Raw genomic sequence first — 23341 nt, 5'->3', positions numbered from 1 at the left:
CTGCGTGGGAGGGTGTGCCCTTCAGAGTCTCCAGGTCTACTCCTGTAGGAGTCGGTGTGCCAGTGTGTGTCTGCGTGGGAGGGTGTGCCCTTCAGAGTCTCCAGGTCTAGTCCTGTAGGAGTCGGTGTGCCAGTGTGTGTCTGCGTGGGAGGGTGTGCCCTTCAGAGTCTCGGGTCTACTCCTGTAGGAGTCGGTGTGCCAGTGTGTGTCTGCGTGGGAGGGTGTGCCCTTCAGAGTCTCCAGGTCTACTCCTGTAGGAGTCGGTGTGCCAGTGTGTGTCTGCGTGGGAGGGTGTGCCCTTCAGAGTCTCCAGGTCTAGTCCTGTAGGAGTCGGTGTGCCAGTGTGTGTCTGCGTGGGAGGGTGTGCCCTTCAGAGTCTCCAGGTCTACTCCTGTAGGAGTTGGTGTGCCAGTGTGTGTCTGCGTGGGAGGGTGTGCCCTTCAGAGTCTCCAGGTCTAGTCCTGTAGGAGTCGGTGTGCCAGTGTGTGTCTGCGTGGGAGGGTGTGCCCTTCAGAGTCTCCAGGTCTACTCCTGTAGGAGTCTGCGTGCCAGTGTGCGTCTGCGTGGGAGGGTGTGCCCTTCAGAGTGTCCGGGTCTACTCCTGTAGGAGTCGGTGTGCCAGTGTGTCTGCACGGGGGGGTGTGCCCTTCAGAGTGTCCGGGTCTACTCCTGTAGGAGTCGGGGTGCCAGTGTGTCTGCGTGGGAGGGTGTGCCCTTCAGAGTGTCTGGGTCTACTCCTGTAGGAGTCGGGGTGCCAGTGTGTGTCTGCACGGGAGGGCGTGCCCCTCAGAGTCTCCAGGTCTACTCCTGTAGGAGTCGGTGTGCCAGTGTGTCTGCACGGGAGGGTGTGCCCTTCAGAGTCTCGGGTCTACTCCTGTAGGAGTCTGTGTGCCAGTGTGTGTCTGGGTGTGAGTGCGAGCATCTGGTTTGTGTAAGCATCTTATCGTGTGAGTCAGGACTCCCTGGGTGGTGCAAATGGTAAGATGCTCAGCTGCTAACTGAAAGATTGGAGCTTTTAGTCTACCCAGAGGTGCTCTGGAAAAAGGCCCAGAGATCTGCTTCTGAAAAAGCAGGCATTGAAAACCCTACTGAGCACAGTTCTACTCTGAGACACACGGGGTCACCGTGAGTGGGGTCTACTCGATGGCAACTGGTTGTTGACTGGTTGTGCGTGCGAGCAGGGGTACAGGTTGGTGTATCTATCTGTGTGTCACAGGGGTTTTAATGTGTGTCTGTGAGTTTCTGTGTGTCTGTGTGAGCATCTGTGTGTCTGTTTGCCTGTGAGGGGTGGTTTGCCCTCTTACACATGCTGTGAGACCTTGGGGGTCCAGCACCCTCCTTGGCTCTCCCTGCTGGGGGGTCACCGGCTGGGGGCTCCATTGCCCAGCTGAACTCTCAGTCATCCTGGTGGATCCCAGACCAGCTGCAGTCTCGCCATCCCTGCCCTGCCCTCCCACCTTCCCTGTGTCCCTGGCCCACCGGCCCCCTGCCCAACTGCAGGGTCCGCCTGCTCCGGGTCCCTGATCAAGTGTCTCTCTGCGCGCAGACCATCGCCAACCACCACATGCAGTCCATCTCCTTTGCGTCCGGTGGTGACACGGTAAGGCTGGAATGTGGGTGGGGGGACTTCCAGTCCCTTTGCCCCTCCAGCCCTGAGAACCACTTCCCCTTCTCGGGCCCTTCCTGAAGTCTACTTGGCCCCTCCTTGCTATGTGGCTGGGGTGAGCAGTTGGGAGTCCTGGATGGGGTGGCTGGGGCAGGCTCTACTGGTTGCTCTCTTCCAGGACATGACAGATTACGTGGCCTACGTCGCCAAGGACCCTATCAACCAGAGAGGTGAGGCTGCCCTGGGAGGTCGGGTGGGTGCCTGTGGGTTGGAGTTGCATCAGCTAGTCGTAGCCCCGCTGACACCACGTAACTCACGCCCGCAGCTTGCCACATCCTGGAGTGCTGTGGTGGCCTTGCCCAGAGCGTCATCAGCACCGTGGGGCAGGCCTTTGAGCTGCGCTTCAAGCAGTACCTGCACAGCCCTCCCAAGGTGGTCATGCCCCCGGAGAAGTGAGTGGACCCACCCCCTACCTATCCTGGCCTTCCACCTGACCTGGCCCACCCAGGTGCACAGCCTAGCTCTCTGTTCCTCGCCTGGTTTGGAATCTCAGCTTTGTCCCTCCTCTCCCTGGGTCCTTGGGCTAATCACTCAACCTCCTGGTTTTCTCGCCTGTAAAACCATGATAAAACCAGCCCCTGCTTCCCAGTGTCCAGGTGGAGATTCAACATCCCAGTTCCTGTAAGAAAGGGCCATGTCTGGTGCCCAGTCCGCAGCTGCTTTGACTATTACGATCCTTAATCTAGACCAGGCATCTCAAACAGTTCTGCAGAGGGCCAGACAGTTAATATTGTTGGCTTTGCGGGCCAGTCAGTCTCTGTCTCTGCCACTCAGCAAAAGCAGCCGAGATGCTACATGAACAAGTGAGTGTGGCCGTGGGCCAATAAAACTTTATTTATAGACACTGAAATCTGAATTTCATATAATTGTCACATGTGGCAGGATGTTCGTCTTTTGATGTTTTCCCAACCACTCAAAAGTTTTGTGGTTTAAAAATATACAGACCATTCCAGCTTGGCGGCTGTAAACAGTAGGCTGGCCCCTGCTCTAAAGAGCCAGCTGCTCAGCGGGAGAAAGAAAGGGCAGTCTGTCCCCGTAAAGATTTATTTACAGCCTTGGAAACTTTATAAGGCAGTTCTACTCTGTCCTGTAGGGTTGCTATGAGTCGGAATCGGCTCGATGGCAGTGGGTTTGGTTTTGCTCTAGAGAAAGAAGAGATGACAATTTAAAGATCTTTTAATTATTAGAAATGCAGGATACATACATGATGAAAACGCTAGCAGCACCACAGAGTATGCACGGACAAGCGCGGTGTTTCTCCCTCACTGAGTCTGGGAGGCTGTTCCTCACCTGGAGCTCTTTCTGCCTTTTGTCTATGGTGTTGTGCTTGCTATGTGCCTGACCAGAATTTATTTGCCCCATTTCCAGTGGATGGGCAGGCAGGTTGCTCCTGCTACTTTGCTCTGACCATGCTCCCCCATGTGGTACTTGTTGGATAAGTTTCTAGAATAGCAATCACTGCTGATGGGTTTTCCACCTGGCCCCAGGATATCCTGGCTCTGGTAAAAATTTAGCACCAGGCCCCAGCTGCCTGGTGGGCCAGAGTGGACAGGAAGGGGTAGATGCCAGCCTTTGTGAGGATCTGCTGGGTATTCTTGCCACGGCCCTGAGAGGTGTCCCCAGTTTAGAGACGAGGAGAGAGAGGGCCTGTTCCTCATTTGACAAGTGTTTCATGCTGAGCTCTGTGCTCTGGGACAGGCTGGGGACCGGGATTCAAATCCAGGTCTCCTTGTTTGAGTCCCTGTGAGCTTGGGTTCTACTGCATGAAGAACCCTCGGGAGGCCCTGTAATTAGTTCTGTCCCTGTGGGCTGGGGCCCCTTCCTGGGCTCCCCACGTTGCTGTCTGTCCGCTTCCTCCACAGGTTGACTGGGCTGGAGGACTCAGCCTGGGGGGACGAAGAGGCAGTGGAACACAATTACTACAACAGCATCCCCGGGAAGGAGCCGCCCCTGGGTGGGCTGGTGGACTCTCGGCTGGCCCTGTCACAGCCCTGCGCCCTGGGCACCCTTGGCCAGGTCAGTTCTCATTCTCATGGGGGAGGGGCAGGGATGTTCCTGGGGGTTGACCTCTCAGGCTAATCTCTGGCTCTTCCTCTGCTCCTCTTCCCTCCAGTCCCAGAGGAGGGTCTCGTGCCCTCCCTAGACATCCACCCATCCATCCATCCATCCACCCACCCACTCAGCCAACCATCCATCCCTCCTTTCACCCATTTGTCCACCCACCTGTCCACTTGTCCACCCATTCACCCATCTGCCCACGCACACATCCGCTCATCCTTTCATTCACCCATCCATCCACCCCCCACCCACCAACCCACCTACCCATTCATCCACCCTCCCACCCCCACTCATCTGTCTGTTCATCTACCCAACAATCCACCCATCCACCCACCTATGCATCCATCCACTCACCCATCCATCTATCCATCCACTCGCCCCACCCATCCATCCGCCCACCCATCCAACTATCTACCCATCCATTCATCCGTTCACCCACCACCCATCCTTCTATCCACTAATCCATCCATCCACCCATCCAATGACCCACCCACCCACCCATCCATCCATCCATCCACTTGCCCATCCATCCTTCCACCTCCCCACTCCCACCCATCCATTCATTTACTCACCCATCCATTCATCCACCCATCCATCTAACCACCCACCCACCCATCCATCTATCCAGCCACTCACCCATCTACCCACTCACCCATCCATCCACCCACCCATCCACCTATCTATCCACCCACTCAAGCATCCACCTACCCATCCACCCACCCACCCATACATCTACCCATCCATCCACCCACCCATTCATCCACCCACCCATTCATCCACTCATCCATCCTCCATCCATCCACCCATCCACCCCTCCACCCACCCCTCCACCCACTCCTCCACCCACCCACCCAGCCACCCACCCACCCATCCATCCATCCATCCATCCATCCATCCATCCATCCATCCATCCATCCACCCACCCACCCATCCAACCACCCAGCCACCCACCTACCCATCCATTCATTCACCCACCCATCCAACTGTCCACCCACCTATCTACCCATTCATCCACCCACCGATCCACCCACCGATCCACCCACCCATCCTTCCATCCATCCATCCATCCATCCATCCATCCATCCATCCATCCACCCCTCCACCCACCCACCCGCTTATCCATCCATCTACCCACCCATCCAACTATCCACCCACCCACCTACTCATCTGTCCTATTCACCCACCCATTGAACCATTCACCCATCCATCTACCCATCCACCCACCGACCCACTCATGCATCCATCCACCCATCCACCATCCACCCACGCATCCATCTATCCATCCACTCATCCACAAAAGTAGCACAGGTTGGTGCCGGCTCTTTGCTCAGCCGCATCCCAAACACTTCGGATAGCATAAGCATTTCAGACATCATCCCCACCCCCAGACACTGAATAAATAATTACATTCATGATTGGGTTACAGCTATGATAAGGCTACCAGGGATGGTGGTGGGAACACACGTCAGGATGCTGAATTTTTGGGTGGTTAGGAGGGCTTCCCTGTGGGGCAGAGCTTGGGATGGGCCCTGTTGGGTGAACAGAAGTTGCCCAGGAGAGGAGGGTGGAGAAGGGCATCCAGGCAGAGAGAACACCATGTGCAAAGTGGCAGGAGGGTGTAGGCTGCCTTCTGGAGTGGAAAGATTGATGAGGCTGCAGAGGTGGGCACCCCTGAGCTCTGGGGAGCCGAGGGCTGAGGGCTGAGCTCCCCCATCTGTCTTCATGTCTCCAGACATTTAGGAGGTGGGGGTGGGGAGATTGGGGTGCTGGGCTTGGGAAGAGGAGTTTTCACATCCCAAGGGGGCCTCACACCCCTCTTTTTCAGGGAGCACCTCCCACTCGAAAAGATGCCTGCGGCCTACTGTGGGACCTGGGACCCTCAGGGACAGGTAGGATAGCTTCAGGGCCAGGCGAGTACTTGGGTCTGTTGCCCCACCAGGCCCTGTCCCTGCTGCCTCCCCTTCAGACTGTCTCTCTCCTGTGTCCCTTCACTTCACCTACAACATGACCATATTTGCAGTTTTGGAGGTAGATAATGCATTCCTGTGGTTCAAAACACAGAGTATAAACAGGTATTCAGTGAAAAATCGTTTCTCATGCCTGTCTCCATCTGCCTCAGGAACCTCCTTAAACAAGTTACTAGTCAGTACTTAGAGTTTCTCAATTCCTTTTCCAGGATTTTCCATGCACCTTCAAGCCAATTTAAAGATATAGTAATTTAAAGATACAGGAGGGACCAGTCCCTGGAGAAGGACATCATGCTTGGTGAAGTAGCAAACCCACTGCCGTCGAGTTGATTCCGACTCATAGCGACCCTATAGGACAGAGTAGAACTGGCTCATAGAGTTTCCAAGGAGCGCCTGGTGGATTCGAACTGCTGACCTCTTGGTTAGCAGTCGTAGCACTTAACCACTATGCCACCAGGGTTTCCTGGTAAAGTAGAGGATCATCAAAAAAGAAGACCCTTGATGAGGTGGACTGACACAGAGGCTGCAACAATGGGTTCAAACACAAGCAATAATTGTGAAGATGGTGTTTCGTTCTGTTGTACATAGGGTCACTATAAGTCGGAACCAACTTGACGGCACCTAACAACAACGATTTCCCCTCATTTTTACACAGATGGTGGGTATTTTAGGCACACTCTCCGTGTTGCTTTTTTCACTTAACCATCCATCTTGGCGTTCCTCCCACATTAGGCTTCTCCATCTTCTTCACCACTGTGTAGTACCTCACTGTGTGAAGGACCATAATTTATCTCCCCCCGCTTGTGGGCATGTGGGTGGTTTCTAGGCATTTGTGTGACAAATAACAGTGCAAGGAGTCACCTTGAAAGCTCAGCTCTAGAGCACAGACTTCAAGAGAACAAATGTCCAGGGGTGCAACTGCCCGTTCTGTGTTGGTAAAGATCCTCTGATAGCCCTCCTCCATGTACTCTGTTTCAACAAAACGAATGAGTTTTAAGTCCACAAGCATTCATGCATCATGTTATATTGTTTGTTGTTGTTGGGTGCTGTGGACTGGAGGCTCATAGGGACCCCATGTTATACACAGGTACACAGTGTATACAATGGTCGAATCAATTTCGACTCATAGCAACCCTATAGGACACAGCAGAACTGCCCCACAGGGTTTCCAAGGAGTGGCTGGTGGATTCAAACTGCCAACCATTTGGTAAGCAGCCGAGCTCTTAACCACCGAACCACCCAAACCAAAACCCGTTGCTGTCGAGTTGATTTTGACTTATGGCGTCCCTATAGGACAGAGTAGAACTGCCCCATAGAGTTTCCAAGGAGCGCCTGGTGGATTTGAACTGACGACCTTTTGGTTAGCAGCTGTAGTGCTTAACCACTATGCAACCAGGGTTTCCACTGCACCACCAGGGCCCCAGACATATGGAGAGTGAGAGAGAGAGATTTATTCAAGGAAATGGCTCATGCTGTTGTAGAGACTGGCAAGTCCCAAATCCATGGGTAACGCATCAGGCTGGAGGCTCAGTAGCTGCAGGATAGCTGCAGGATTGTCCAACCCAAGATCAGCAGGTCAAACAGTAGGCTGCTGGCTCATGGGCTGTGGAGGACAACAAATCTCAAGATGGGCAGGAAATACAGAGGCTGCTGGCTCAAGTCCCCACAATTGGAGGTCTGATGATGACAAACTGGATGCAGGATCCAGAACAAGAAAAGCCAGTGAGCTGTCGGGACATCCATATATACTGGATGCAGGCCTCACCCCCGAGGGAACTCCCCTTCCAACTAATTGACTGATCACATCAGATCACATCATGGATGTGATTACATTATACCGCAAAAAGGAGGATAACGACATCATTACGTAACTGCCAAATCACTGAGAATCATGGCCCAGCCAAGGTGACGCACAATCTTAACCATCACAGTCCTCTTTCAGCGATTGCTCCTGTCTGATAATGTGTTCAAAGTAAGAAAAATGAACAATGTTATACAAAGTTAAAAATAACAGTTTGTTGTTGTGTGCCACTGAGTTAATTCAGACTCATAGTGACCCATGTGAGGGAGTAGTACTGCCCCACCGGGCTTCCTTGGCTGTAACCTTTAAGGGACAGATCATGTAGGCCTTTCTCCTGTGGAGACACGGGTGGGTTTGAACCTCCGACCTTTCATTTAGCAGCCGAGTGCTTAACTGTTACACCACCAGTGCTCCTTAAAAAAATGACAGAACAGGTTAAAATCCCTTTTGGCCCCAGCCCCCTGGCAGAGCTCACTCTGATCCTGGGCATCCTATTCACATGTCAGAGCTCAACCCAAGTGCTGCCTCCTCAGAGAAGCTCTCCTGATCACCCGACAAAGTCTGTGTGCTGTTCTTGCTGTCTTGCTGGGTAGCCCTTATCATGGCCATAATCAAATCATTAAAACATAGTGTTGTGCCTCCTTTCAGACTTTTCAGAAATAGGTGCACAGAGAAACTATTCCACATGAGGTACCATCCATGAGCATCGCTCTGGTTCTTGCCCAGTTCCCTTCATCAGTTTTGGGGTCTTTCTATGTAGTTGGATTCTCCTGAACGACTGTATAGAATTCCCCACCCCTAGAGTTTGTTTACTCACTCGGCCCCCCTACCCACAGACATTTGGCATCTTTCTAGCTCCCTCCGTTACACAGACATCCTGGCTGGCCTCCTGTGCCACCAGCGTGTCCCTCCAGTGGTGGCTGAGCCTCAAGTTGGTAGGTCACGGAGTGCGGACCTTAATCACGTCTGCTCGCCCACCAGGGCTGTGTGCCTGCTTCCTCAGCCTTGCTAACATCTGTGTTGGCTTTTCGTCATTGTTGTTAGGTGCTGTTGAGTCGGTTCCAACTCATAGCGACCCTACGTACAACAGAACGGAACACTGTCTGGTCCTGCGCCATCCTCATAATCATTGCTGTTTGAGCCCATTGTTGCAGCCACTGTGTCAGTCCATCTCCTAGAGGGTCTTCCTCTTTTTTGATGACCCTCTACCAAGCATGATGTCCTTCTCCAGGGACTGGTCCCTCCTTTCCAAAGTACCTGAGACGATGTCTTGCCATCCTTGCTTGGAAGGAACATTCTGGCTGTAGTTCCAAGACAGATTTGTTCGTCTTCTGGCAGTCCATGCTATATTCAATATTCCTGGCCAACACCGTAATTCAAAGGTGTCAATTCTTCTTTGGTCTTCCTTATTTATTGTCCAGCTTTCGCATGCATATGAGGCTTGAAAATACCATGGCTTGGGTCAGGTGCACCTTAGTCCTCAAGGTGACATCTTTGCTTTTTAACACTTGCAAAGGTCTTTTGCAGCAGATTTGCCCGATGCATTATGTCATTTGATTTCTTCACTGCTGCTTCCATGGCAGGAGCCCTGGTGGCACAATGGTTAAGAACTTGGATGCTAACCAAAAGATCAGCAGTTTGGATCCACCAGCTGCTCTTTGGAAACCCTATGGGGCAGTTCTACTCTGTCTTATAGGGTCACTATGAGTCAGAATTGACTAGACAGCAACACATTTCTTTCTTTTTATTTTGGCTTCTATGGGCATTGATTGTGGATCCAAGTAAAATGAAATCCTTGACAAATTCAATATTTTCTCCATTTATGATGCTACTTATTGGTCCGATTGTGAGGATTTTTGTTTTCTTTATGTTGAGGTGCAATCCATACTGAAGGCTGTGGTCTTTGGTCTTCATCAGTAAGTGCTTCAAGTCCTCTTTGCTTCTAGCAAGCAAGGCTTTTTTTTTTTTTTTAGATCTTCCCAAATAATACGGGTGTTTCACTGCCAGCGTCAGAGCACGTAGTGGCTCCCGGTGCCTGGGGGTTAAATTGCACGTGTCACTGAGTGCCTGCCTGGGCATCTGAAGCCACTGTAATCTGGCCCTCATCTGCTTTTTCTCTGAAACATGGGCTGCTTGCCCCTGAATACCAGGGCTCACGAATGTTTCCTGCTCCTGTGCCTTTCCACGTGCTGTGATTGCTTTTTGGCGAGCCTTCTGCATTTCTCTGGCCAAGAACTCCTACCAATATGTCAGTGCCCCAGCTCCAACATCCAGGAACTCTTCCACCACCCATTCACCCCATGCAAGAGCTCCTGTCACTCTCTGGACTCCACCAAACCCAGGTTGTTCCCTCTCACCCAGCCCTGACCACTCAAGGCAGGGAGAATCTGTGCCACCCAGGAAAGAAGGTTGGGCTTCATGAAACCTCTCTGCCCCTCATCAGCCAGCCCAAGCTGGCACAGAATTAACACTCATACTGTTCTAAAGCTTTAATCCTTACCCCGACTGTATGAAGAAGCTACTGTTACTCTGCCCGTTTTAAAGATGGAAAGACTGAGGCACAGAGAGGTTGACTAGCTTGCCCAAGTCACAGAGGACAGCCCTGGGATTTGAACCCAGTTCTCTGTGAGGTTAATGATAGAATCTACATAAAGCAGGGATTGCAAACTGAAGGCCCTGGGGCTGAATTTGACATCTTTAGGGTCACTATGAGTCAAATTGACTTGATGGTAATGTGTACGGGTTGTGTAGTAAAGGCCATGAACAGACGCTTGAGAAAAAAAGACACCAATACCTTTACACCCAGGAAAAGACACTCAATCTTGCTCCAGTCCAGAGAAATGGAAATGAACTTGCCCCAGAATGCCACTCTCACTCTCACTTATTCTTCTAACAGTTTGATAAGACACTTTGCTTCCCGGCTGAGAGGACAAAGAACCCACCCTCACCTTTTAAGGGTGAATTGGTCGGGATCCGGCAGAATCTAGAGGGAACTCCTCTTCAGATACCTTGCTTGTAGTTGTGGCATTTGAACCGTGGGAACAAAAGTATGAAGCACATTCAATACTAAAATTTAAAAAAGAAAAGAAAGCAAACCCTGAAGCTAACCTGCACAGAAATAAGACTTTCCTATGTATCGTGTTGGAAACCCCGATGGCACAGCTGGTTAAGAGCTACGGCTGCGAACCAAAAGGTCAAATCCACCAGGTGCTCCTTGGAAGCCACATGGGGCAGTTCTACTCTGTCCTGTAGGGTCGCTGAGTCAGAATGGACTGGACAGCAACAGATGTATCATGTCAATCACATAATCACGAGGAGAAAAGAGTTACTGTTAGTATTTTTTAAATGTGGAGACTTAACATAAAAATCCGATTTTTGACTTCTTCTGAAAACTGGGAAGATTTGGCCCTGGAGTTTGGGATTGGGGTGGGCAACTTCCCCTCCCTGAGCAGGACCTCACTGCCCCTCAGCACCCCTGCCCACTTCCTCTACTGATGTCCCTGTCTGGGCGTTTATGGGGCATTTCACCCTTTTAAGACCTTTGACTTGAGGCTGTGCACACGGTGTACATTGTCCCGGGGAGGCTGGTCACTGTGTTCCTGGCAGGGAGACAAGTGTGGAGAAGGGTCAAGGTGGATGCTTACCCCACTGTGCCCCCGTATCCAGGGCCCCCTTGTCTGGGCTCCCCCCAGTGACCCTGCCACCCCTCCTCACCACCCCCAGCCCCGCCGGGGGACGGCTACGTGCAGGCAGATGCCCGGGGCCCCCGCGACTATGAGGACCACCTGTACGTCAACACGCAGGGTCTGGACGTCCTGGAGCTGGAGGCGCCGGCGCCCCCGCAGCATGAGGATAGCCCACAGAAGGACCTGTTTGACATGCGTATGTTGGGGAGACCAGCTGGATGGGGGAGGGGTGGCCCACTGAGGGAGGAGGCCAGCCAGAGGGGCACAGAGGAGAGGGCTGCCTGAGTGGGGAGACCTGGGTTTTGCTCCCCAAAAAGTGGCCATTCTGGCAGAGGAGGCCCCCTCATGCAGCTCTGAGGTCTGATGGGAAAGGCACAGCCTCCTTCTCCCTATGGGAATGCTGTCTGATGGGGGACGTTCAGTCTTCTTCCCTTGGGACTTTCCAGGTTGACAGAGTTGGGGGAGAGACCCAGTCTGATGGTGGCCTGGACTCTGCCTTAAAAGAGTGGCAAGTCAGACAGGGGAGGCCTATTTCCCTCCCCTGAATGAATTTGTACAATCTGATGGGGGAAGGTACAGCCTGCTCCCAGAGGAAGCTCAGTCTGATGGGGTAGGCCTAGTTCACACCTTGATACAGTGACTAGTCTGACGGTAGAACCCATTCCTCCTTTCCCTGTGGGATGCCCCAGACTGATAGAGGGCTCAGTCTGGTGGAGGAGGCTTTTCCTTCCTGGTATGAAGTGTCTAAAACACTCTCCTCATTTCCCGAGATAACAGTTCTACCCTCTTCTACTGTGGGTGTGTTGGCTCCATGCTGGTCCCACAAGGAGTCACCCCCTCCCTCAAGACACCCCGATCTCTCCACCATCTTCTGTGACATAAGCTAATACTAACATGACAATTGGAATGCGAAAGCTGGAAACAAAGAAGGATCAGTAGTTGGAAAATGTGGCCTTGGTGATAGAAACAACGCCAGAGATCGAATGATAGAATTTTGCAAGACCAATGACTTCTTCATTGCAAATACCTTCTTTCACCAACATAAATGGCAACTATACACATGGACCTCGCCAGATGGAACACACAGAAATCAAATTGACTACATCTGTGGAAAGAGGCAGTGGAAAAGCTCAATATCATCAGTCAGAACAAGGCCAGGGGCCGACTGTGGAACAGACCATCAGTTGCTCATATGCAAGTTCAAGCTGAAACTGAAGAAAATCAGAGCAAGTCCACGAGAGCCAAAACATGACCTTGAGTATATCCCACCTGAATTTAGAGATCATCTCAAGAATAGATTTGACGCACTGAACACTAGTGACCGCAGACCAGACGAGTTGTGGAATGACATCAAGGACATCATTCACGAAGAAAGCAAGAGGTCACTGAAAAGACAGGAAAGAAAGAAAAGACCGAGGTGGATGTCAGAGGAGACTCTGAAACTTGCTCTTGAGCATCGAGCAACTAAAGCAAAAGGAAGAATTCATGAAGTAAAATAACTGAACAGAAGATTTCAAAGGGCCTCTCGAGAAGACAAAATAAAGTATTATAATGACATGTGCAAAGAGCTGGAGATGGAAAACCAAAAGGGAGGAAGGAATACACAGGGTGATTATACCAAAAAGAATTAGTCAATGTTCAAACATTTCAGGAGGTGGCATATGATCAGGAACCGATGGTACTGAAGGAAGAAGTCTAAGCTGCTTTGAAGGCATTGGCGAAAAACAAGGCTCCAGGAATTGATGGAATATCAATTGAGATGTTTCAACAAACAGATGCAGCGCTGGAGGTGTTTACTCGTCTATGCCAAGAAATATGGAAGACAGCTTCCTGGCCAACTGATTGGAAGAGATCCATATTTATGCCTATTCCCAAGAAAGGCGATCCAACCGAATGTGGAAATTATAGAACAATGTCATTAATATCACACGCAAGCAAAATTCTGCTGAAGATCATTCAAAAACGGCTGCAGCAGCATATCGACAGGGAACTGCCAGAAATTCAGGCCGGTTTCAGAAGAGGACATGGAACCAGGGATATCATTGCTGATGTCAGATGGATCCTGGCTGAAAGGAGAGAATACCAGAAGGATGTTTACCTGTGTGTTATTGACTATGCAAAGGCATTCGACTGTGTGGATCACAACAAACTATGGATAATACCGCAAAAAATGGGAATTCCAGAACACTTAACTGTGCTCATGAGGAACCTGTAAATAGATCAAGAGGTGGTTGTTCAGATAGAACAAGGGGATACTGACTGGTTTAAAGTCAGGAAAGGTGTGCGTCAGGGTTGTATCCTTTCACTGTACCTATTCAATCTGTATGCTGAGCAAATAATATGAGAAGCTGGACTATATGAAGAAGAACAGGGCATCGGGATTGGAGGAAGACTCATTAACAACCTGCGTTATGCAGAGGACACAACCTTGCTTGCTGACAGTGAAGAGGACTCGAAGCACTTACTAATGAAGATCAAAGACCACAGCCTTCAGTATGGATTACACCTCAACATAAAGAAAACAAAAATCCTCACAACCGGACCAATGAGCGACATCATGATACACGGAGAAAAGATTGAAGTTGTCAAGGATTTCATTTTACTTGGATCCACAATCAACAGCCGTGGAAGCAGCAGTCAAGAAATCAAAAGACGCATTGCATTGGGCAAATCTGCTGCAAAGGACCTCTTCAAAGTGTTGAAGAGCAAAGATGTCACCTTGAAGACTAAGGTGCGCCTGACCCAAGCCATGGTATTTTCAATCGCATCATATGGATGTGAAAGCTGGACGGTGAATAAGGAGGAGCGAAGAAGAATTGACGCCTTTGAATGATGGTGTTGGCGAAGAATATTGAATATACCATGGACTGCGAAAAAAAGAACAAATCTGTCGTAGAAGTACAACCAGAATGCTCCTTAGAAGCAAGGATGGCGAGACTGCGTCTTACACACTTTGGACATGTCGTTAGGAGGGATCAGTCCCTGGAGAAGGACATCATGCTTGGCAGAGTACAGGGTCAGTGGAAAAGAGGAAGACCGTCAACGAGGTGGATTGACACAGTGCCTGCGACTATGGGCTCAAGCATAACAACGATTGTGAGGATGGGCCAGGACCCGGCAGTGTTTCGTTCTGTTGTGCGTAGGGTCGCTATGAGTCAGAACCGACTCGAGGGCACCTAACAACAACAAAATCCGAGAGGACATACTGAATAATTCATTGAGGCAGTGAGACTGGGGGGCAAAGCGACGGGGTACAAGGTAAGCATGCAGATGGCATGTACGGGGCTGACTCCGAGCTGGGCTAACACACGGGTGTCAGTGCTGTTCCATCAGTCAGCCACGGGAAGCTGCTCCTCCCAGCCCCCCGCCGTCCCCGCTCTGGGCCGCTCCCTTCCACCAGGCCTTGTCCCAGGAGGAGTCTGCCGCCGCGACCCCTGCCCTCCCCATCTCTCCTGTCCTCCGCCTGCAGGACCCTTCGAGGACGCCCTGAAGCTCCACGAGTGCTCGACAGCTGCGGCCCCCCCTCCCTTGGAGGACCAGTGGCCCAGCCCCCCTACCCGCAGGGCTCCCATCGCCCCCACGGAGGAGCAGCTGCGCCAGGAGCCCTGGTACCACGGTCGCATGAGCCGCCGGGCGGCGGAGAAACTGCTTCGAGCGGATGGGGACTTCCTGGTTCGTGACAGCGTTACCAACCCCGGGCAGTACGTGCTGACGGGCATGCACCTGGGGCAGCCCAAACACCTGCTGCTCGTGGACCCCGAGGGCGTGGTAAGGAGGGGCGGGGTCGGGGCGGGGCCTGGGAGGGCAGGGGCGGAGCCGTGACCAGGGGCGGGGCCTGGGAGGGCGGGGCCTGGGAGGGCAGGGGCGGGGCCATGGCCAGGGGCGGGGCCTGGGGGGCAGGGGCGGGGCCGTGGCCAGGGGCGGGGCCTGGGAGGACAGGGGGCGGGACCACGGGCAGGGGCGGGGCCTGGGAGGACAGGGGGCAGGACCATGGGCAGGGGCGGGGCCATGGCCAGGGGCGGGGCCTAGGAGGGCAGGGGCCGGGACCATGGCCAGGGGCGGGGCCTGGGAGGGCGGGGGCGGGACCATGGCCAGGGGCGGGGCCTGGGAGGGCAGGGGGCGGGATCATGGCCAGGGGCGGGGCCTGAGATGGCCTAGGGACACAGCCTGGACACGGCTTCTCTGTGAGCCTCAGTCCCTTTCTCTGTGAAATGGGGATATGCGGAGTGGGTTTTCTGGAAGGAAAAGCAGCATCCTTCAGACACCCTGAGCGACACAGAACCCCGCCTTGACCCTTACTGCCTGGGAGCTGCGTCTGCTTCGGGCACCTGGACATTCGTTCAGTGCCTGGTGCTTGGGGCCCTTCCTCCGGGGGTTCGGGTGAGGTCGATCCGGCCTCCAGCTGCTCTGCCCAGCGCTGCGAGGCCCTTCAGATTTTATGAAGTATTTCCCAGATGACAAAGCCCATTATGCTGACAGATTCTATCCTGTGTACCAGGAAGTTTAGAATTAGTTAGGGCTGACCAAAGATCTCCCAGTCTATAAAGCTTTTTGGGGTTTACAAAACCTTTCCTAGTATCAAAGCCTTTCAGGGTTTACAAAGTACCGTATTTCATCGATTCTAAGATGCATTTTTTTTTCACATTTTACCGTCACTGACCAAGCCTTAGGAATAATGATGCCCTTGAGTAATGAATACAGTATTTCAGTTTCTGACGTATTTTAGAGGGTACAAAATATGTTTCAGATTGCGAGGACTTTTGGAGTCTACAAGTTACTCCTGAATTGCTTCAATTACAATATAATTAAAAAAAACAATATACACGTTGTTTTTTTTTTTGCATTTTGGCATTTCTGAAATCTGGATTTATTTTCTTTTTATTATCGATTGCATCTTTGAACTGCATCAATATTTAATTGGGAGGTTTTTCCCTCTTTTCTTGTGGTACAGAAATTAACGATACGTCTTAAAGTTGCTGGTGCCTTCCAGTCCGTGCAATTTAGCATTCTCCAGATTCTAAAGCATTTTAGGGTTTACTAAGCATTGTCGGGAGCCCTGGTGCTGCAGTGGTTAAAAGCTATGGGCGCTAACCAAAAGGTCAGCAGTTTGAATCCATCAGGTGCTCCTTGGAAGCCCTATGAGGCAGCTCTACTCTGTCCTATAGGGTCGCTGTGAGTCGGAATCAACTCGATAGCAAACGGTAGAAAACAAACAACAAGCATTCTCCAACTTACAAGGTGCCTTGGAGTTTAGGGAGCATTTTCCTGTTTACAAGGAGTTTTCAGGTTTTATGAAGCATTTTCCAGTGTCCAAGGGCCTTAGGCTTGCAGGTTATTTCCCAGGTGAGAAGTTGCTTGGGGGTTAACAGCCTTCTTAGAGTTGACAAAGCACTTTTATGAGCTGGCATCACCCAGGTTAATCCTCTGAAGAGCCCTTAGGTAAGGGCTATGGTGATTCCTTGTCTCGGCCTCTGTGTGGGGGAGCTCACTCAGACTGAGGGAGGTTGTGCAGCTTCCTGGGATCTAACAGTTGGAAGAGACAGGTTATTCCTTCCATCTTCATATAGTCCCCTCACTGTCAGGTCGCTGTAATGAGACTGTTGTTGTTGTTGTTAGGTGCTGTCGGGTCCGTTCCAACTCATAGCGACCCCATGCACAACAGAATGAAACACTGCCCGGTCCCGTGCCATCCTTACAATCGTTGTTATGCTTGAGCTCACTGTTGCAGCCGCTGTGTCAACCCACCTCTTTTCCGCTGACCCTGTATTTTGCCAAGCATGATGTCCTTCTCCAGGGACTGATCCCGCCTGACAACATGTCCACAGTGTGTAAGACGCAGTATCATCATCCTTGCTTCTAAGGAGCATTCTGGTTGTATTTCTTCTAAGACAGATATGTTTGTTCTTTTGGCTGTCTGTGGTATATTTGATATTCTTCGCCAACACCACAATTCAAAGGTGTCAATTCTTCTTTGCTCCTCCTTATTCACCGTCCAGCTTTCACATCCATATGATGCGATTGAAAATACCATGGCTTGGGTCAGGCGCACCTCAGTCTTCAAGATGACATCTTTGCTTTTCAACACTTTAAAGAGGTCCTTTGCAGCAGATTTGCCCAATGCAGTGCATCTTTTGATTTCTTGACCACTGATTCCGTGGCTGCTGATTGTGGATCCAAGTAAAATGAAATCCTTAACAACTTCAATCTTTTCTCCATTTATCATGATGTTGCTTATTGGTCCAGTTGTGAGGATTTTTGTTTTCTTTATGTTGGGGTATAATCCATACTGAAGGCTGTGGTCTTTGATCTTCATTAGTAAGTGCTTCAAGTCCTCTTCACTTTCAGCAAGAAAGGTTGTGTCATCTGCACAAGGCAGGCTGTTAATGAGTCTTCCTCCAATCCTGATGCCGTTCTTCATATAGTCCAGCTTCTCGTATTATTTGTTCAGCATACAGATTAAATAGGTATGGTGAAAGAATACAACCCTGACGCACACCTTTCCTGAGTTTAAACCAGTCAGTATCCCCTTGTTCTATCTGAACAACCACCTCTTGATCTATTTACAGGTTCCTCATGAGCACAGTTAAGTGTTCTGGAATTCCCATTTTTTGTGGTGTTATCCATAGTTTGTTGTGATCCACACAGTTGAATGCCTTTGCATAGTCAATAAAACACAGGTAAACATCCTTCTGGTATTCTCTCCTTTCAGCCAGGATCCATCTGACATCAGCAATGATATCCCTGGTTCCACGTCCTCTTCTGAAACCGGCCTGAATTTCTGGCAGTTCCCTGTCAATATGCTGCTGCAGCCGTTTTTGAATGATCTTCAGCAAAATTTTCCTTGCGTGTGATATTGATATTTTTCTATAATTTCTGCATTCGGTTGGATCACCTTTCTTGGGAATAGGCATAAATATGGATCTCTTCCAATCAGTTGGCCAGGAAGCTGTCTTCCATATTTCTTGGCATAGACGAGTGAGCACCTCCAGCGCTGCATCTGTGTGTTGAAACATCTCAGTTGATATTCTATCAATTCCTGGAGACTTGTTTTTTGCCAACGCCTTCAGAGCAGCTTGGGCTTCTTCCTTCAGTACCATCGATTCCTGATCATATGCCATCTCTTGAAATGTTTGAACATCGACTAATTCTTTTTGGTATAATGACCCTGTGTATTCCTTCCACCTTCTTTTGATGCTTCCTGCATCATTTAATATTTTCCCCAAAGAATCCTCCACTGTTGCAACTTGAGGCTTGAATTTTTTCTTCAGTTCTTTCAGCTTGAGAAACGCCGAGCATGTTCTTCCCTTTTGGTTTTCCATCTCCAGCTCTTTGCACATGTCATTATAATACTTTACTTTGTCTTCTCGAGCAGCTCGAGAAGGGATGAGATTAGAAGATCCTAAAACTGGAGAAGCTTCTGAGTTTACTTTCAAGTTGTTGTTATTCTGTGCCATTGAGTTGGCTCTGACTCATAGCTACCCTATGTACAACAGAAGGAAACACTGCCCAATCCTGTGCCATCCTCGCAATCTTACTATGTTTGAGCCCATTGGTGCAGCCACTGTGTCAGTCCATCTCATTGAGGGTCTTCATCTTTTTCGGTGACCCTCTATTTTACCAAGTGTGATGCCCTTCTCCAGGGACTGGTCCCTCCTGATAACATGTCCAAAGTACATGGGTCAAAGTCTCTCCATCCTGGCTTCTAATGAGTACTCTGGCTGTACTTCCTCCAAGACAGATTTGTTTATTCTTCTGGCAGTCCACGGTTTATTCAATATTCCTTGCCAACACCGTGATTCAAAGGCATCAATTCTTTGATCTTCCGTATTCATTGTCCAGCTTTCTCATGCATATGAGACTATTGGAAATTCCATAGCTCAGCTCAGGCACACCTTAGTTTTCAAAGTGACATCTTTCCTTTTTCACACCTGAAAGAAGTCTTTTGCATCAGATTTGCCCAATGCAATACGTTGTTTAATTTCTTGACTGCTGCTTCCCTGGATGTTGATTGTGGATCCAAGTAAAATGAAATCCTTGACGATGTCAATCTTTTCTCCGTTTATCATGATGTTGCTTATTGGCCCAGTTGTGAGGATTTTTGTTTTCTTTATGTTGAAGTGTAATCCATACTGAAGGCTGTGGTCTTTGATCTTCATCAGTAAGTGCTTCAAGTCCTCTTCATTTTCAGCAAGCAAGGTTGTGTCATCTGCATAACGCAGGTTGTTAATGAGTCTTCCTTCAGTCCTGATGCCACATTCTTCATATAGTCCAGTTTCTCGGATTATTTTCTCACTATACAGATGGAAGTATGATGGAAGGGTACAACCATGACACACACCACTCCTGACTTTAAACTACACAGATTCCAGTTGTTTTGTTGCAGCGACTGCCTCTTGGTCTATGTACAGGTTCCTCATGAGCACAAATAAGTATTCTACAATTCCCATTCTTCAAAATGTTATCCATAATTTGTTATGATCCACACAGTGGAATGGCTTTGCATAGTCAATAAACAGGTAAACATTTTTCTGGCATTCTCTGCTTTTAGCCAGGATCCATCTGACATCAGCAATGATATCCCTGGATCCATGTTCTCTTCTGAATCCATCTATATGCTGCTACAACCGTTTTTGAATTATCTTCAGCAAGATTTTACTTTCATATGATATTAATGATATTGTTTGATGATTTCTGCATTCTGTTGGATCACCTTTCTTTAGAGTGGGTACAAATATGGATCTCTTCCAGTCAGCTGGCCAGGTAGCTGTCTTCCAAATTTCTTGGCATACATGAGTGAGCATTTCCAGCCCTGCATCCGTTTGTTGAAACATCTCAGTTGGCATATTACATTGATCCCTGGAGCTTTGTTTTTCACCAATGCCTTCAGTGCAGCTTGGACCTCTTCCTTCAATATGATTGGTTGTTGATCATATGGTACCTCCTGAAATGGCTGAATGTCCACCAATTATTTTTGGTATAGTGACTGTGTGTATTCTTTCCATCTTCTTTTGAAGTTTCCTGCATCGTTCAGTATTTCGCATACAGAATGCTTCAATATTGCAACTCGAGGGTTGAATTTTTTCTTTAGTTCTTTCAGCTTGAGAAATGCTGAGCATGTTCTTCCCTTTTGGTTTTCTAACTCTGGGTCTTTGTACATTTCATTATAACACTTTACTTTGTCTTTTCGAGCCACCCTTTGAAATCTTCTGTTCAGCTCTTTTACTTCATCATTTCTTCCTTTTGCGTTAGCTGCTCTGCGTTCAAGAGCAAGTTTCAGAGTCTCTTCTGACATCCATTTTGGCCTTTTCCTTCTTTCTTGTCTTTTTTAATGACCTCTTGCTTTCTTCATGTATGATGTCCTTGACGTCATTCTGCAACTTGTGTGGTCTTCAGTTATTAGTGTTCAATGAGTCATATCTATTTTAGAGATGATCTCTAAATTCAGGTGGGATATACTCAAGGTTGTAATTTTGGCTCTTGTGGACTTGTTCTAATTTTCTTCAGCTTCAGCTTGAACTTGCATAGGAGCAATTGATGGTCTGTTCCTTGGTTGGCCCCTGGCCTTCTTCTAAGTGATGATATTGAGTTTTTCCATCATCTCTTTCCACAGATACAGTCAATTTGATTCCTGTGTATTCCATCCACATGTATAGTCAGAGTTTGTTGTTGAAAAAAGGTATTTGCAGTGAAGAAGTTGTTGGTCTTGCAAAATTCTGTCATGTAATCTCTAGCATCGTTTCTATCACCAAGGCCGTATTTTCCAACCACTGATCCTTCTTTGTTTACAACTTTCTAATTCCATTGCCAGTAATTATTAAGGCATCTTGACTGCATGTTTGATCAACTTTAGACTGCAGAAGTTGGTAAAAGTCTTCAATTTCCCCTACTCTGGCATTAGTAGTTGGTGAATAAATTTGAATAATAGTTGTATTAACTGATCTTCATCGTAGGCATTTGGATTTTATCCTATTACTGACAGCCTTTTCCTTCAGGACAGATCCTGAAATGTTCTTTTTGATGATGAGTGTGATGACATTCACCTTCAGTTTGTCATTCCTGGCATAATAGACCATATGATTGTCCGATTCAAAATGGCCAATACCAGTCCATCTCAGCTCACTAATCCCTAGTTTATCAATCTTTCTTCATTCCATTTCATTTTTGATGACTTCCAATTTTCCTAGATTCATACTTGGTGCATTCCACGTTCTGATTACTAATGGATATGTGCAGCTGTTTCTTCTTATTTTGAGTCATGCCACCTCAGCAAAGGAAGGTCCTGAAAGCTTGACTTCATCCACGTCATTAAGGTCGACTCTACTTTGAGGAGGCAGCTCTTCCTCGGTTGCCTTTTAAGTGCCTTCCAGCCTGAGGGACTCATCTTCTGGCACTATGTCAGTCAGTGTTCTGCTGCTGTTCATAAAGTTTTCACTGGTCAATTTTTTAGGAGTCCTTCTTCCTAGTCTGTCTTAATCTGGAAGCTCTGCTGAAACCTGTCCACCATGGTTGACCCTGCTGATATTTGAAATACCATGGTATAGCTTTCAGCATCACAGCAACATGAAAATCACACAGTAGGACAAACTGACAGACACGTGGGGGATACTTTGCAGTCTTTGTTAAAATGCATATTCCCAGTTCTTGTCCCCAGTGCCATTGAGATATATGATTTTACCATGGAGCCAGGGGATGTGCATCTTTGCCTGCTCCCTGGTGCTCGGTGCCCTGTGAGCCTAGCATTATCCATGAGAAGTCCAGGCCATGCACGTGAGGGCCCCTCAGCATTTTGCCCACTTCCGGCACTAGGTGATGTTGGGATTTTCTCGTTCTAAGATGTGGTTGGTTTTCAGATTCTGCATTCTAGTGTTCAGGTGTGTGTCTCCAAGATTGCAGGGTTACTGGTCTCCTGGGGCTGCCGTATGAAGTCACCACAAAGTGGATGGTTTACCACAGCAGAGATCTGTCCTCCCCAATAATGGGGGCCAGAAGCCTGAAGTCAAAGTGTTGGCAGGGCCAGGCTCCCTCTGGAGGCTCTAGGGGAGACTCTGTCATTTGCCCATCTCCTAGCTTCTGGCGGTGGCCGGCAATCGTTTGTGTTCCTTGGCGTGAGGCAGCATCACTCCAATCTCTGCCTCCTTTTTCATGTGGCCTCCCTCTCTCTGTCTCTGTCCTCTCCCCATCTTACAAGGACGTTTGTTGTTGTAATTAGGATCCACCTGGATAATCCAGGATGACCTCCTCATCTCCAGATCCTTCACGTAATCACATCTGCAAAGACCTTATTTCCAATAAGATCACAGTCACAGGTTCCAGGGGTTAGGATGTGACATCTTTTGGGGGGCCACCACTCAGCCCACTACCAGTTGTTGGTCAGAGCTCTGGGATTCTGAGGCTGATCTGTGGTTGAAGCCCTGGCATTCACTGGTCAGGGGTCCTCAGCTGCCAGCAAGCCTCAGGATCACCTGAGGGCTTGTTAAGATATGGATTCCACTCAGCGTGGCTGGATGGGGTGGTGCACCTGCCCTGACAGGTCCCCGTGTGCTGACTGCTGCCCCCGGCCCAGCAGGTGCGGACAAAGGATGTGCTGTTTGAGAGCATCAGCCACCTGATCGACTACCACCTGCAGAATGGGCAGCCCATTGTGGCTGCCGAGAGTGAGCTGCACCTGCGTGGCGTGGTCAAGCGGGAGCCCTGAGCGAGGTGTCTCCAGGTGCGTATGGGGCCGCCATCCACTAGCCAGGTTTCTCTGTCATTAAAAAAAAAATCGGGACACAGTTCATGTACGTACAATTCACCTGCTTAGAGTTACAGCTCAGTAGTACCCAGCACCTCTGTCTGGTTCCAGAGCATTCCATCACCTCAAAAAGAGACCCCACACCCAACAACAGTCACTCCATTCATTACCCCTCACCCCAGCCCCTGGCAACCACTAATCTACTTTCTGTCTCTATGGATTTGCCTTTTCTGGAGATACCACATAAATGTTACCATTCAATTTGTGACCTTCTGTGACTGGCTTCTGTCAATACACATGAAGCTTTTAAGGGTCACCCACACTGTAGTGTGTATCAGGGCTTCATTTCCTTTTATTGTTGTTCTTAGGTGCAGTGAGGTCAGCTTTGACTCATAGCAACTTTATGCACAACAGAACGAAACACTGCCC

General features: G+C 49.4%; 1 protein-coding gene across 1 annotated transcript in view; it reads left to right on the top strand.

The window, feature by feature from the left end:
* SHC2 (SHC adaptor protein 2) overlaps window positions 1-22885 on the top strand; it is a 36384-nt gene extending 13499 nt beyond the window's left edge. The window contains exons 5-12 of the mRNA XM_064280022.1: window positions 1547-1600; window positions 1785-1836; window positions 1932-2058; window positions 3529-3682; window positions 5550-5613; window positions 11216-11374; window positions 14648-14946; window positions 22745-22885. Coding sequence (XP_064136092.1) covers window positions 1547-1600; window positions 1785-1836; window positions 1932-2058; window positions 3529-3682; window positions 5550-5613; window positions 11216-11374; window positions 14648-14946; window positions 22745-22873 — 1038 coding nt within the window. The 3' untranslated portion in view covers window positions 22874-22885. The remainder of the gene's footprint in view (window positions 1-1546; window positions 1601-1784; window positions 1837-1931; window positions 2059-3528; window positions 3683-5549; window positions 5614-11215; window positions 11375-14647; window positions 14947-22744) is intronic.
* Window positions 22886-23341: the final 456 nt, after the last annotated feature.

Source organism: Loxodonta africana, chromosome 3 (genome assembly GCF_030014295.1).
Source record: "Loxodonta africana isolate mLoxAfr1 chromosome 3, mLoxAfr1.hap2, whole genome shotgun sequence".
Taxonomy (NCBI): domain Eukaryota; kingdom Metazoa; phylum Chordata; class Mammalia; order Proboscidea; family Elephantidae; genus Loxodonta; species Loxodonta africana.
The sequence above is the reverse complement of the archived record's forward strand: the minus strand, read 5'-3'. Positions and strand labels throughout refer to the sequence as shown.